At 33.8% G+C, this 16,586-nt stretch overlaps 1 protein-coding gene across 1 annotated transcript in view; it reads right to left on the bottom strand.

Annotated features, from left to right (window-relative positions):
• Positions 1 to 5,673: 5,673 nt before the first annotated feature.
• The window catches only part of LOC117103601 (sushi domain-containing protein 2-like), a 28,853-nt gene continuing 17,940 nt past the window's right edge, over positions 5,674 to 16,586 (bottom strand). The window contains exons 10-17 of the mRNA XM_033244182.1: positions 11,163 to 11,297; positions 10,823 to 10,984; positions 9,854 to 10,111; positions 9,096 to 9,344; positions 8,528 to 8,704; positions 8,132 to 8,302; positions 7,340 to 7,472; positions 5,674 to 6,613 (exon numbers count right to left, since the gene is read on the bottom strand). Coding sequence (XP_033100073.1) covers positions 6,550 to 6,613; positions 7,340 to 7,472; positions 8,132 to 8,302; positions 8,528 to 8,704; positions 9,096 to 9,344; positions 9,854 to 10,111; positions 10,823 to 10,984; positions 11,163 to 11,297 — 1,349 coding nt within the window. The 3' untranslated portion in view covers positions 5,674 to 6,549. The remainder of the gene's footprint in view (positions 6,614 to 7,339; positions 7,473 to 8,131; positions 8,303 to 8,527; positions 8,705 to 9,095; positions 9,345 to 9,853; positions 10,112 to 10,822; positions 10,985 to 11,162; positions 11,298 to 16,586) is intronic.

Raw genomic sequence — 16,586 nt, 5'->3', positions numbered from 1 at the left:
TCAAATAAAGCTCGTAAGAGAGTTAGAGGCGGGAAAAGTAAAGAACAATGTGTCCGTTACATGTTTGTACTAACCATCACATATTGGCGGTTCTCCAGACCATTCGCCATTTTTTAGACAAAATAGTCTCTTCTGATCCTTGCAATTCGTACCCTTCGTTACACCTGAATTGAAGAACACTGCCAACTGTCTGCTGTTCTCCAATCGTCTTCCCGTTAATTGGCGTCTTAACGAACCTACACAATACTTTTTTTATGAACATTATACATTGCATTAATAAGTGCGTAGTAATACATTCTAAGCAATCAATCAATCAACCAGCCAATCAATTAATCTGTCTATCATTTTCTAAATCATATTCATAGCATAAGAACAACGTAAAAATGTATATGGTTAAATGGGCCATTCGAAATAATATTTTAATTAAATTTGTAAAATGTTTATGAAAGCATTCTTTGATAAACACAAGCTTACTCTGTTGACATATTGTTGCTTCGCTCGACCAAGTTCCATTTGCTTGACACACTAAGTCGTCACTTCCGAGAAGATCAAATCCAGGGTCACAGGTAAATATCAGGTGACTACCTTCTCTGTTTGAAGTAAAATTCTTGGTGCCATTGGTCGGTACAGGAATAAATGAACATGCTACAACTATAAAGTTTTTTTTGTTTTTTTACAATTTACTTTTTTGATGATATATATTACTATGAATAGCATCGTAAACTGATTACTTTATAGTATTATGTTAATATGGAAAGGCGCTCTGAGACTTAGTTGTATAGAGCGCTACATAAAACACCTACATACTGTTATTATTATTATTATTATTATTATTATTATTATTATTATTATTATTATTATTATTATTATTATTATTATTATTACAGTATTATTATAGAGCCTCTATATATTTGCTGTAAGAAACATCTTCCAACGCTGGAAATAATTTAAAAAAAATAATCATAGGTCTAAATTATGTATTTTTCTACAACCGCATTCCTAATAATTGTAGTGTCTCACATGAAGATATTTGACCTACTTGGGGCAGAGGATGCTACGAACTTATTCAAAACATCGATGGTCCTTAGGGTAGCATGTGTAATTTCCGGATCTCCAGAGGCTTGATAGTCAAACATGCATTCGAAGCTTTCTCCACAAACCCGTTTGACTTCGTCAGATATCCACGATGTTTGGAACCCCAAATAGTGGTACAAAAGTAGGATCACTGTCGCCGTGGCATTTACCAAGCTCATAGTAAAACAAAGCATCTTGTGGATCAATGTTCCCTGGAAAATGTAGTGTATTACATGCTTATACATAATGATTACATCTTAAAGGGAAAATTGGCCTGTACCACAATCAATAGTGAAACGTAGGCTGTTACTATAGTATCTACCGCCACCCTTATTAGTTTGGTTGCTTGTCTTTCACTTTCATAGTATTAGGTCAAATTCTGAGACACCTGGGTTTAAATGATGTGACACTAGGATTTTATTCCAACTAATAATTCATTAACATAAGTAAAAATCAATCGTTTATAGGAGCACTGACAGTAAAATAATATGTGTGCACTTCATAATACCTTCGTATAAAAAAAAAATTGCACCTTCTTTAAAGGGGGTATGGCACGTTGTAAACCATTCAACCGCATTCTTTGTATTTTGCTAAATCTTTCTGTTGCAATAATAAGCATTTAGAAATTATACTTTCTATATTATTCTATTATGTTTAAATATATATTATCATGGATGGTGCCAGATGGGATGCGTGGACTCATTGCCCTGTAAGGAAGATCTGTACTTTTCAAAAGGCGGGGCAGAATGTAAGAGTTTAAAATCGATTGCTAAATCGTAACATTTCAGATCTTTCAGGAGTACTTCGAATGGATCTCCTTCGAAGGGTACTATGCGGTGTTTAAAACCAGCGCCAGATATCATTTCGTCAATCAGCAAATCTTAAAAGACTGCGTTGGAGATAAAAATGCAATAATTAAAGGTAATGTAAACTGTATTTTGGAACAACTTTAATGTAAATAATTGGCCGAAGATCTCTCTTAATGTAGAGTTTACACTGATGAAGTTGCCACTAGGTGTAAAGAAGTCATCGTTTCTATCAGCATCCACGTTCCAAAAAGCCCTTTTGTAGTGCATTTCATCGCTTCTAATCCGTAAAATATTATCGACATAACATCATTAGTTTCTTTAATGGTGAATGCAATGCCAACATAGAATATTACCGTGATTCTGCCTTCTTATCGTCTGGTTTATAAAGTGACATTCCTAAAAATAGAAATTGATCAATCTCGTTCAATGTTAATACTGTAAAGTTATACTGTCGTCAGTAAGACTATAATTGTGGAAGCATTTCCCTTGTGTTCTTAACAATGCACTTTATTTACATTGCTTCTCTCCACCTAAGAGTATATAAAATGGGTACCTGGTGGGGTTGCATGTTACTGCGCCAATATGGCTGCAACACGTACGCATGTACTGGACACAATGACCAGGCACAACAACGCTCTCTGTGGAATAGGCACTATATAAATATTAAAATAACAACTAATAGATATAATCATAACCAAGCACGGATCAGAGCCAGATATTATCCAACTTGGCTGTGAATTTCGCTGTGTCCTTGAGCAAGGTACTTTATCTAAAACATTGCTTCTCTCCACTTAGGATTATAAATGGGTACCTGGTGGGGTCGCCTGCTACTGCGTCAATATGCCAGCAACACTTAGGCATGTGTGCCAATGACCAGAGACAACAAAGCGCTTTGTAACCCAAAGGAATAGGCGCTATAAAAATACTGAAATAAAAAATAACAAATATAATCACAAAAAAGCACAGATCGTGGGTAAATATTAGCAAACTGATAGTGCTAATGTAAAGAAGGCTAAGTATATCGTCCGTCTGCTATAAAACAATAAAAAATAAATAAATAAATACAGCAGCACCTTTAGACAAAAGTGAATAACATTTAAACGCTAGAATTCTTCTACGCAGTGGACTCAGGAGATTGATGAAGTCCACTGTGTGGCGAAAGCTAGAGATTATGTTTTATACAAGTTAATCTTAAAAGTGCTGTTGTCATTTCTTTTATTAACGAGAACACAGAGTAAAAAAATACAGACATTTTAAAAATTGTTCACAATAAACGTTCGATCTATTTGATCATTTTCTAGGCTACTGATTAGAGAATTTCACCAATACATTTACAATATTTAGAGAAATATAACATACAGTAACTAAATAACAACCAACAAATAAAATCAAAATCAAACAGGCCAATAAAACGAGGGAATGAAAATGAACAGCGTTTCACATTATGTGAATTAAATTAACTATTACTCTAGAAATTATAATGAGCGCTTCGTTTGTGAATTCAAAACTTGAAACGGGACACCAGAACTGCCAAAGACAGCTAGTTCATTGGCTTAAGTCAGATGGTCCGATCGATCATCGTTTCATTCAAACTGGTATTTTTACTAGGCATGCGCACACACTTATTAGGTAAAAAGTACCGCAATGGAACATTCATGTTAACCGCAGCTATGTATAACGTCTTAAATATAAGGTATAATTAACAGGGGGTCAGAGGGGCATCCAGGGCATAATTATCTGTACAGTGATGTGGCATGTCGGGCCCATGTTGAATGAACATACGAATGCCCATGCATTTTCCCAGGTATTTGGCACATGGGCCCCATGTGGCGTACATATTTCTACAGCTGTCTGCCCATTACTTGGCATATGGGGCTGAGTAAACACAGGCACTAATATTATTTCCCATATATTTGACACATTAGGCCCTATGTGAATTTGGCATATTGGACCCATGTAGATTGCACATGGGCATGTTTATATGACTTTTTCCAGAAATTTGGCATAATGGGTCACATGTAGATTAAATGTGGCCATTCCCAAAGTTATCTTCCCTGTTATTTGGCATAATATGTAAATGTGTAAATTAAACACTAGCTTAAGCCCATATGTATTTCCCCAGCTATTAACACATGGGCCCCATGTGGAGTAAATGTGGGTATTATTTCCATAATTATGCCCAGTTATTCGGCATATAGGGCCCGTGTAGATTGAACAATATTTATTTTCCCAGATATTTGGCACATGGGCTCCATGTAGACTAATGTGGGAATTCCCATAATTATCTGCCCAGTTGTTTGGCATGTGGTGCCCATGTAGACTGAACATGGGCATGCTAATATGTGTTTTCCCAGATATTTGGCACATGGAACCCATGTGGATTAAATTTGGGCATTCCCATAATTATATGCCCAGTTATTTGGCATGGGTCACATGCAAATTAAATATGGGCATGCCCATATGTAACTGCCCATACATTTGGCATATGGGCTCCATTTGGATTAAATATGGGCTTCCCATATTTACATGCCCAGGTATTTGGCATATGAGTCCCATGTATATATTATATGTGGGCATGCCCTTAAGTATTTTCCCAGATATTTGGCACATCGGCCCAATTCGAAATTAATATGGGCATACCCATATTCAACTACCCAGATCTTAGGCATGTGGGCCCCATGCAGATAAATATGGGCATGCCCATTTTTCCCAGATATTTGGCACATGGACCCCATGCGGATTAAATGTCAGCATTTCCATATTTATCTGCCCAGGTATTTACCATATGGGGCCCATGTACTTCAAATATGGGCATTCCCATATATATTTGCCTATATATTTGGCATATGGGCTCCATATGGGTAAACCATGGGCAAGGCCCATATGTGATTGCCTAGACGGATCCCATAAGGGAAAAATATGGGGTAGCTCATGAGACTTTTCCCAGATATTTTGCATATAGGCCCCATGTGTGATTGTTACCTGAGTTTTTCTTTTCAATGTATTTATGTGTAGGCCTATATATGTATAGTTTAAGCGGATAGTAGCCCTCGATGGCTTATGAAGCAATAAAGTGAATTGAAGTGAAGTGAATTGAATTGAGTTTTGTTTTACTTTGTATAATTTGTATTTAAGTCAAATCGGTCTTGTGGGAAACACATTTTATGTGACAAGATTGTCCGTTTGCAAATAAAGTTATTATTATTATTTTTTTTCCGTGAACAATGGCTTTTGTTTTAGCCTCTCACTAGCAGTCTCCTCGTTGGTCAGTTTATCCATCCAATCACCATTCAGCTTGTGTTTTAGCCTTTCACCCATTGGTCAGTTTACCACCATCCAGCCTCTCTACCCAAACATATAAGTATTTCCCTGTTTGGAGTGTCAGCAGATATTATTCTCCTGAAGACGATTGAAGCATCTCAATCTGGTATCTGGTGGTATTCGAATCTGTTCAACCATGAAGCCTCCGTGGTCTAACTGTTATGACGGTCGCCTAGACAGCGAGAGATCGCATGTTCGAGTCCCGCCAGAGGCATTTTATTACACAATTTCTTTATTCATTTATTACAGACTACATTCGTTGAGAGCTATGCTACACGATGTATTATTATGTCCTTATTCTAACACTGTATTTACCTATCTTTGATGATTATTATATAATTTAACAGTGTTAACGTCTATCTTGATTTATGATAAATTATCATATTTTTTATATATATATATATATATATATATATATATATATATATATATATATAAACATATATATAGCAAAATGATGCAATAAATAATATAAACGTAACAGAGGAGAAAAAGAAAAGTAAAATAAAAACGCAGCTCCACCCAGGACTCGCACCGATAAACTTTTGCATATGTGGTGAACGTCAATACCACTAGACCACGAAGGAATTTTAGTGATCCAGGTAGACTTTTAGTTTTATTCATTCTTTTAAAATGTCTGACCTCATTATTTTAATATAGCTCTGATATCAAAGTGGCCAATCTGTCAGATATCTTTAAGATACGACCTTCATTGTTCATTATTTTCAGCTTGTTGAATATCGAATAGGATACTTGTATTTAAAGTGATTTAAAAGCATATGAGTGAAATAGGCTCCCAGCGGGAGGGTGTGTTTATGCACTATACTGCCTTACTGTATTATGTTAACCAATAAATTATCCACATGGGATTCGGTTATCAGGAAATGTGTGATAATAAATAATAACAAGGTTATCAGGAAATGTGTGATAATAAATAATAACAGCAAAAAGTTTATTTGACGATTAATCTTAAGCTTTACTATACCTTTACAAATCACATTCTTTGAAATCAGTAATTGAAATATATGTGATAGATGCTAGCGTTAGCTTATTGTAAAAGATACACGAAGCCTAAGGACCCAGTTATTCTTAGATACAAACAACTTATATCTACATCAAAAATACGCAGATAACAAAAAGCACCTATGTAAACAATATTGTTTTAGGCATTCTAAATGTGTTAATAACTTTAAAATAATAATTAGTCAATTATTTGTACATCTAAATTATGCATCTTCTATTCATTTTCTAAATGTTTAAGTTATTGAGAAGAAATTATTATAAATTAGACAATCTACATAAAATTAAAAATACTATACAGGCTAATGTTGATGAAGTCTTATTTTTATTGTTCTGTAGTTGCATTTGCGTTCTCACTGACGGCACATTTTCCACTGTCTTGAAGGTCCCTGAATCAAATGAACAAAACAATTAGTCACATACATTATGTCATCAGTTTATTGGCCAAATATTTAATTGTCTGTTAAGAAACCTTAAAATCTAATCAAGCTAGGTTGTACTTCCTAATGTTGAAGATTCTACAATGCATCATCTGTTTAGTGTTCGGTGGTATGTGTACTTCCTTGTGTGTGTTCATATCAAAGCGATTTTTTAAATAAAATTTCAATGAATGAAATACATTAAAATAAATCTAAGCCACAGCGATTGAAATAGAACGCTGAATTGCTTATTTAATAGTATAATAGAAGAGATTACTTAAATAATAAACTTCAAAATATATAACTGTACCTACACACTAGTTTAAATTGAATAACTGAAACTTTGGCGTTTTGACGTTCTAAATCATGGTTTTATTTTTCACTGAATTGTTACATTTTCACTTCAATATGTTAATAAGTAAAATGTTAATCTTTGTTTAGGGTAACTCTAGTATTTTCAGTGGTCTGGTGTTTTTTTTTTTTTTCTGTTTGTGTACCTACGTAAGGGGAAGAAAGCGAAATATTGTTTCAAGAAATGTTGTTATTACCAAATTAATTCTTATTAAGAAGAGTATATCAATATGGACTACTTCCTGTTGTGCTGAGTATATTTTCTATATCTTCTTTCATTCAATTGTCGGTGTATATTGCATAATGTACTTTATAATGCTTAAAAAGAGTTAGTATTGAACTCACGTCATTGGTTGAACGTAGACTTTCTTTTGTTTATTTTTCTTACTGCATCCGTATAAGATGAGAACAATAGAAATGATGACAATAAACACGCCAAGCACCGAAAGGCCAATAATCAGAGGTAAGGAAGTGGATTCTGCAAAATAAAGCGTATCCATCATTACTGCTTGAAATACTTCCTTTATATGATGGTTGAATTATAATGATGTAGTATACAGGCATGCTGATCTATCCTCTCCGTCATATATATACTGATGAAGGACCATAATTTTGCCCAATTTCTAGTTCTATTTCTTGCTTAACAATTCTGACATGTCGGGATCCCGTATCTTAATATTTCTTTTTCCTTAACCGTTTAAATATGTATTAAAACATTACCCCAAGACACTTTAGCGATAATAATTAAGATCTATGTATTTAAAATATGTTTTCGGTAATTAGGCCTATGTCTTGTTAAAATGCCTTAAATCTGATAAGAGTATTGATCTCTATTATTCAAAGTGTGTTGAGAACTCTCATTGTTTTTTTTTTTTTTTTTTTTTTTTTTTTTGGTTTTTTTTTTTTTTTCCTTGCGTTGTTTCACTTGCGATATATATCAATTCATATACAGTTTTTGTCTCAGGTTCCACTTACGCCGAAATGTAAAGTTCCTGCTTCTTGTACTGATGACCCTAGTTCAAACCCGGCCAGCGTCGGGTTTTAATTGAAGTTTTGTTCCACTACTCGAATAAACCTCGCATGACATTAGGTTGGATAAAGTAAAGAACAATGTATCCGATACATGTTTGTACTAACCATCACATATTGGCGGTTCTCCAGACCATTCGCCATTTTCTTGACATATTATCTCTTCTGATCCTTGCACTTCGTACCCTTCGTCACAGCTGAATTGAAGAACACTGCAAACTGTCTGTTGTTGACCATTCGTCTTCCCATTAACTGGTGTCTCAATAAACCTACACAATACTTTAGAAACAATTATAAATTGCATTAAAAAGTGCTTAATAATACATTCTAAGCAATCAATCAATCAATCAACCAACCAACCAATCTGTCATCCTTTAAATCGGATCTATATAATAAGATGCACGAAAAAAAAAAAACTTTATATCGAAAAATATGCCTGCAAGATTATATTTTAAGTACAATGTACAATGTTTATAACAACAATCTTTGATAAACACAGCTTACTTTGCTGACAGATTGGTGCGTCGCTCGACCAAGTTCCATTTGCTTGACAGACTATGTCGTCACTTCCGAGAAGATCAAATCCAGGGTCACAGGTAAATATCAGGTGACTACCTTCTATATTTGAAGTACCATTTTTGGTGCCATTGATCGGCACAGGAACAAAAGGACATGCTACAACTATAATAAAAAGAAAGAAAAATGAAATTATTGGTCACCCCAAATGCCTGTCTCTTATACACATCTATGTGTATAAGAGACAGTATACATATATATTAATATTAATATTAATCGCACCATAAACTAAATACTTTAAATTATAATATTGTAATAGCAAATGCTAATTTACACAAATACCACATAGTGCTATGGTTACTTATGGGTTGTTAATAATGACCATAAGAGTAATGGCATTGCAAAATACTCAAAATCTGCTGGAGAGATATAAAGTTGTTATAAAAAAAATATTTTAACACTGAAAAGAACATTCAAAATAATTATTGGCCTAACTTCATCCCCTCCAATCCCAGACCTATTCTTTTTTGTGCCTGTCCTGAACATCTTTGCCTACCTGGTGCAGAAGATGCCACGACATTATTCAAATTCTCGACGTTCGTTCGGGTAGCCTGTGCAATCTCTGGATCTCCAGAGGCTTGGTAGTCAAACATACACTCGAAGTTGTCGCCACAAACCCGTTTGACTTCATCGGCATCAACGTTGTTTGGAATCTCAAATAGTGGCACAAACGTAGGATTACTGTAGTCATTGTGGGCTTCTCCTGGCTCATAGTAAAATAGAGCATCTTGTGGATCAATGCTCCCTAGAGAATACAGTGAGAAATACTTATAACTATATAGAACATTGGTCTGTGCCAACGGTAATGACTAGTACCATTGCATTTACTGTCACACTTAGTATTTAATTTGTTTCCTTTCGCATTCTCCGTACTTTGTTATAGCTTCGGTTGAAATAATAATTATTTACAATTGTGGCTTGTTTTATAATATTCTATTATATTTAAATTTATTTATATCGGGAGTGACGCGGGTGGTAGATAGTGGATTCATGACCCCTCGAAGAAGAACTGCCCTCATCGGGCGCGGTGCAGACTAGAGACTTTTTATTTTTGATTGCCATTTTAAACATTTACATTTGGAGCTATCGGTTGCTTCGACTAATGGACCCCTGTGAGATGTGTTAAGCGGTGTTTGGAAGCGACACCGAATATCGTTTTGTTAATCAGCAATGCTTAAACTATAAGTAAAAATGCAGCCATTACAGATAAAAATGAATAAATATAACATGTATTTTTGAACGACTTTAACATACATAGTTGGCCGAAGTTGTAATGTATCTCTTGTAATGTAGAGTTTATACTAATGACGTTGCCACTAGGTGTAAAGAAGTCATCGTTTTTATCATCATTCCAGGTTCCTAGAAGCCCTCTTGTGGTTCCTTTCATCGATTCAGTTCCGTAAAATATTATTGACATGACGTCATTAGTTTCTTTAATGGTAAATGCAATGCCAACTTCGAAGATTACCATTATACTGACCTCTCCATCGTCTGGTTTATAAACTGATATTCCTGATAATAAAAATTGGTCAACTTCGTTATTAGTTATTATTTCTTCATTAAGCCTATATCATAGCTGAGCACAGACTGATTGCAGGTGATAATTTTGATGTAAATTAGACGCTGTTATAAAGTTAAACCACTGATCTATGTTTAAGGGGCTTGAAACGCCTGTTTATACCACTCTTCTACCTTTATTATTAGACTCGAGCGATAAAATCGAGCCTCAATAATTGTTGGAGATTACAAAATGCTAGTATACAAAACGTTAATGCTGGTTTCCTCAACCGTGTTTGTTTCTGTTTCTTAGGATATGGTAGTGTTATACGTTACGGTAGTGTCTGTTGCTTTTCAGATAAAGATTACTGTCATAATCGTAAGCGCATTGAAGGTGGATTTGTGTGTACCTATTTACAATTCTTATCATTTGATTCTTATTTTTATACCAGAAATATTGTGAAATTAACGTTCGAACTATTTGATCAAATTCTAAGTTGCTTATAAGAAAATGTCACCCACTTTAAATTTTAAATGAGTGAATTTTAGAAAAAGTGTTTCAAATTATGTGAAAATTTTTTTTAATTGGCATTTCATTTTATTTATTTTTTTTTGTATAATTGAATAATGTTTTGCTCTGATTTATGTAAGCACATACCGACAACATAGAAAGTACATTTTGTTCAGAATTGACGCATATAAAAATAATTATTCAAATTTTTCTACCGTTAAACGTCCAGTATTGGGTACGTTCAAAGTCAACCAATTGCCATCCACTCTCGGATTTGATGCGAGCATCGAGTCCTCTACGCTCACTTAGGCCAATGTGAACACTATCTGTTCCGTCAAATGCTGCAGCCATTGCAGTAAACCGAGTTGCATTTCTTCCTGTCAAAAAGAGGTCCATTAAGATTAAGTTATTATTTTTGAACAATACAAATTAGCAGTTTGAAATTTATATAGTTTTTATATATTAATAATAATAATAATAATAATAATAATAATAATAATAATAATAATAATAATAATGATTAAAAAAATAGAAATCATCATTTTGACAGCTTACCTGTGATTGGTTCTGTCCGGCACTGCATGACGAATTGTCCGTTGAGTGCTTCAACAAATGTATACTCGCCATGCCCGTTAAATGTATAAGACGTACCGTCTAGTGTGCGGATATGAGGATCACCATTACCACCGCCTCAAGTTCAATATAGCAAACATAGAGAAACATAATAAAATGGTGTATACTTAGAGTCAAGGGAAAATATTTTAGGATAAAAAAACAACAAATACCATGTCAATTTTAATACACTGTTATAATACCGGTAATGTATTATGGTAGACACAACAATAGCACCACGTTTTAACCATATTAATTTAGTTCTGTTGTGAATTCTGTTGTTAATGTTGAGTTGTTAATTCAAAAGTTTGAGCAATTAAATTAGATACAAACTTCTAATGAGAGACGCGTTGAAATGTATCATTTTTTGCTGATTTACGGACAATTTTCTAAACTCATGATGTTATATGCAAAATTATATATGAAAAGTAACATTAAATTATGTATATTATGACTATGATGTCATATGCAAAATTGTATATGAACAGTAACATTAAATTATGTATATTATGCCTATAATTAAAGAAATACATATTTAGAGACTCTCAACTAATTTGTATTTATGTTTCATTATGTATAAAGGCGTAGGTCTATTTATTGAATTAAAGCCTTCGGAAAGTAAGTATATAATTGGCATTTCTTGCGGTAGCAGCTGCGGTAACATAATACCAATTGTATAACCATAGCACCTTTAGATGATTTTTAAATGGCACTCTCAGCCTTAAGATTTGAATATACTTTTAAATTTAATCTCCATTTTAGTTAAATTTTTCAAGTAAGGGGAAGTGGCTGCTGTCTATCTTCATATTGGATGTTGTAGCTAATGTCTCACAAAAAGATCATCGCAAACGTACGTCAACACATGCGTTAGTGGGACACAGGTGTGATTGTTTGACAATCTCGTAATATTATTAGCGAATTTCTGATTGGTCAATGATCCCTTAGAAAGGTCCGTAAATAGCTTTCGATTTGCGCGGTAACGTGAATGTAAACAAATTCACTAACCTCTGTCTAAAAGATTCGCACCATACTATTACATAAGATACTAGAAACACAAGATAGAACTCTGGCATAATAAAATCTGAAGCGGATATACTTCCAAAGCTTGTACGTATCTTCAGACGTAAGCGGCTCCCTCCTCTTTACACTTTGGTAGTTCATAATTGTCATACGCATATCCAGGCAGCGACTTTTTTTTTTCCCGGTACGAACCATTTGCATGAAACTCCACTCGGACCGTCTCGGATTGACTCGACTCGAATTCAATACGAACAAGAGCAGGCACTTCATAATGTCGTGACACACGAGTATTCCAATGGCGTCGCCAAGGGGAACCAGAGGGGGCCAGGGTATTTCCCTGTTTGGAGTGTCTGCAGATATTATTCTCCTGAAGACGATTGAAGCATCTCAATCGAAACGTCGAGACTTTCTCAACAACAACAGTTCTTTTCAGAACTACTTACGTGGTGTACTGCAAGCTTCAACATTTATTATTATTATTATTATTATTATTATTATTATTATTATTATTATTATTATTATTATTACTATTACTATTACTATTACTATTATTATTATTATTATTATTATTATTATTATTATACCTATTTTAAGTGCTACCGACAGTTTATTAGTTAATCACTTCTTAATTAAAAATTTCGTTCCTATTATCTTACGACTTATCTTGGTTAATTCATTATAGTTTTTATTTTGATCTGTTCTCTATTTATCATTCATACGTGTAAACGCTGAAATATTCGTCTTGAATAAAATCTCTATTTTGTCAACGTATGCTATCGTTTCATTTTCGTATTTGCTTGTATATATATATATATATATACATATATATATATATATACATATATATATAATAATAATAATAATCATCAAAGAAAGGTAAATACAATGTTAGAATAAGGACATAATAATACATCGTGTAGCATAGCTCTCAACGAATGTAGTCCTGTAAGAAATGAATAAAGAAATTGTATAATAAAATGCCTCTGGCGGGACTTCAACCTGCGACCTCTCGCTGTCAAGGCTATTTGTTTCTAGCCGTAATCATTGTGTAATGGAGTGTATCTGGTGGTATTTGAATCTGTTCAACCATGAAGCCTCCGTGGTCTAATTGTTATGACGCTCGCCTTGACAGCGAGAGGTCGCAGGTGCGAGTCCCGCCAGAGGCATTTTATTACACAATTTCTTTATTCATTTATTACAGGACTACATTCGTTGAGAGCTATGCTACACGATGTATTATTATGTCCTTATTCTAACACTGTATTTACCTATCTTTGATGATTATTATATAATTTAATCCACCGAGAATGTTCACTTCTCTGTTGTTCTTCTAAAAACACCCAATGAATGTTTAATTTATAATGCGTAGTTTTAGTTTACAATACAGTAGGCATATACATATTGCCAATCACAGGCATTTATAAAAACTCACGGTATTCTCTACACACTTTTCTTGTTGCAACACAATGGCTAAAGTACAATCCCGTTCCCGGTTATTTATGTTTCTAAAACTTAACTTTAGTTCGTATTAAGATACAAAAAAACAATATTTCCATCATGATTTAAACTGTTCTGTATAATGAATTAACTGCTATAAAACAACATGATGCTCATTTTGATTCTTTAATTCCATAGACATTTCACTTAATTTAAACAGTATTATTTGAGAGAAAACTGGCTGAGGTCACATAAGATAGCCATTTATAATGTGGGGTCCTTCCAGGGGCTCAGCCATTGGACCCTGAGCGGGGGGAGTTTTTTTTTTTCCTGGAGGTTTGAGGCAGTGGAGGTTGGTGGTGCTATAGATTCAACGTAAGGCCTCATTGATGCAATGAATATTTATAGAGTTTCCTGCCGCTGTTTGCACGTCTTCCATTGTTAAGCGATATATCCCAGGCTCGAGTAGGCCTACCATGCATCGTACAACACCGACTAGTGTTACTGTAGTAGTTTTCTTATAATGAAGAGTATGGTTGAACGCCCAATGACTTGAACCCCTTTTTTTGAATATATTATAACAGAACATGTCTAAAATAAATAATAATTAGGCTATTTCTGCAAAATTATAAACATTGTTACGGCTTTTGTTTGCACTCACGCGTACATATTGTATGTGCACCAACATAAAAACTCACACAAAATGAAATGTGTTTCACTTGACGTAAATGCACAAGTATATAAACCTACGAAATGCTGTTTGCCCTACCAGTCGCGGTATATGTACTGAATGCTCAGTACATTCTTAAATATTTGCAAAAACAATCTCGCAAGTGATTGGGTTTTTTTTTTCGCAACTTTATTTGCGAATGTACTGAACATTCAACACTATACCTGTCTCTTATACACATCTAGATGTGTATAAGAGACAGGTGGTGTACTGCAAGCTTCAACATTTATTATTATTATTATTATTATTATTATTATTATTATTATTATTATTATTATTATTATTATTATTATTATTATTATTATTATTACTATTACTATTCTACGCCTCAATACCTGTCTCTTATACACATCTAGATGTGTATAAGAGACAGATATATATGCATATACATACATATACATACACATATGTGTGTGTATGTATAGCAGGCCTAATAAAAATAATAATTATTATTACGATAATTATAATATAGTTGGTCTTTTGTGTATCCGAATATATATTTAGTATTATTGTGTTAAATTCCTCTTCACGGATAATGTATCCGAAATCATGAAGATACACGCAGTTCCGTAAAAAAAAAAAGATCACATTAAGTATCATGGTAACATTATAATTAATTGTAAAAATTATCACACATTGTATTTTTAAGTTATGTTGATGCCTTAGAAAAACAAGTCCCATTACCTTATATTAGCAATGTTGATAGTGACAATATTGGTCGTCATCATCATCATTATCGTCACCATTGCTATTATTTAATTATTGTCATTGTCATGATAATTATTAGACCTATATTACTGTGCTTATTAATACTGTACTTTACTGCATACGTCAAATAGGCCTAAATACATTTCGTAGGCCTACAACTTAAAAGTATTTATATTTTGGTATGCGTGACTGAGATACATTCCTAAAAAATATAGCCCAGATCTAGACCTAACTGTATACAGTAATGTTTTGTAATTATAGCCTAATCATTATTTCAAAAATAGGCCTATGTATTTCGGAGTTATAATAAAAGGAGAGCTAAGTCTGTGGTGTTCAACACTCTTCATCTCGCTATGTCGCTATCGCATCTCATTTTATCAGCACTTACTGTATAGAAACTGCTCTGACAATAAGAATAGTTCAATAAATATTCATGACTGACTGCCGGATCAGGAAGGTGATATTTTGAATCTATTGCGCCACCAATCTCCACTGCCTCAAACGTCCAGGGAAAAAAATCGTGACCGGCGGGCATTTTTTTTTTCTCATGAAGAGTCAAGCCTAGGGAAACATATAAAGCCCTCTGATTGACTAATGATAAGATGACATCATCGCACAAGAGTCAACCAACTCGCACTCGGATACGGTGCTAGTGAGAGTGATCCCAAGAAAATATATAGGTTTGATTAACCAATTGCAAACTATGGTTTTCTCAGAGCAAGTTTTCACTATTATTACTGTATACGTAACCCACAACTCATGACTCTATCTAGGCCCAGTCTATAGGCAAGGTCTACCCTTGGCGTAGTTGGAAGAGTACCTACCCTCCCTATCCCATATCATCAATCATGATGCAACACGCCTATGCCTAGTTTGCATGACAAGTTCGCCTTCTTTCTCTGAAGAAGTACCTAGCAGAGCAACCTGTTTAAGGCCCAAATAGTCTATTTTTCCTTTATTTCTACACCTCAATACTGTAATATAATAATTATTAATAAATAACTACCCTACTACCAAACTATACAACTACCTGGGCTTAGACCCTGGCCTATTGTGCACAGCTCTCCAATACTTTCTATTATAATTGTAATTTTAAAATTATAATGTTATACTTGACTAACAGCAAACTTTGCAATGTGAGATGCCCCCTTTCTTTATTATTCAGTTGCTCAAATTATTGGTTGTAATTAGTTTTTTATCATTTAGATTTTTCTATTTTGTACTTTTTTCTGATGTTACAACAATTTAACTGTCTAGTCTTTTAATGAATATTATGTCTTTTTGAATGAAAATTACGTAACACAAGTAACATGCAATTTGGTCTTTGGCCACCTTATATTATTGTTTGAGATGTGATGTTTGAATAAATAAAGTAATATTTTTAAATAACCAAACTACAAATAAGTAGCAACCCAGGTTTTTTTTTTTATTAAAAAATCCTCAAACTGCTGATGTTGTTATGTCATGACATA

The sequence above is a fragment of the Anneissia japonica genome, unplaced genomic scaffold (genome assembly GCF_011630105.1).
Source record: "Anneissia japonica isolate Jap-2015-1 unplaced genomic scaffold, ASM1163010v1 scaffold6792_len961167_cov158, whole genome shotgun sequence".
In the NCBI taxonomy this organism is placed as follows: Eukaryota; Metazoa; Echinodermata; class Crinoidea; order Comatulida; family Comatulidae; genus Anneissia; species Anneissia japonica.
The sequence above is the reverse complement of the archived record's forward strand: the minus strand, read 5'-3'. Positions and strand labels throughout refer to the sequence as shown.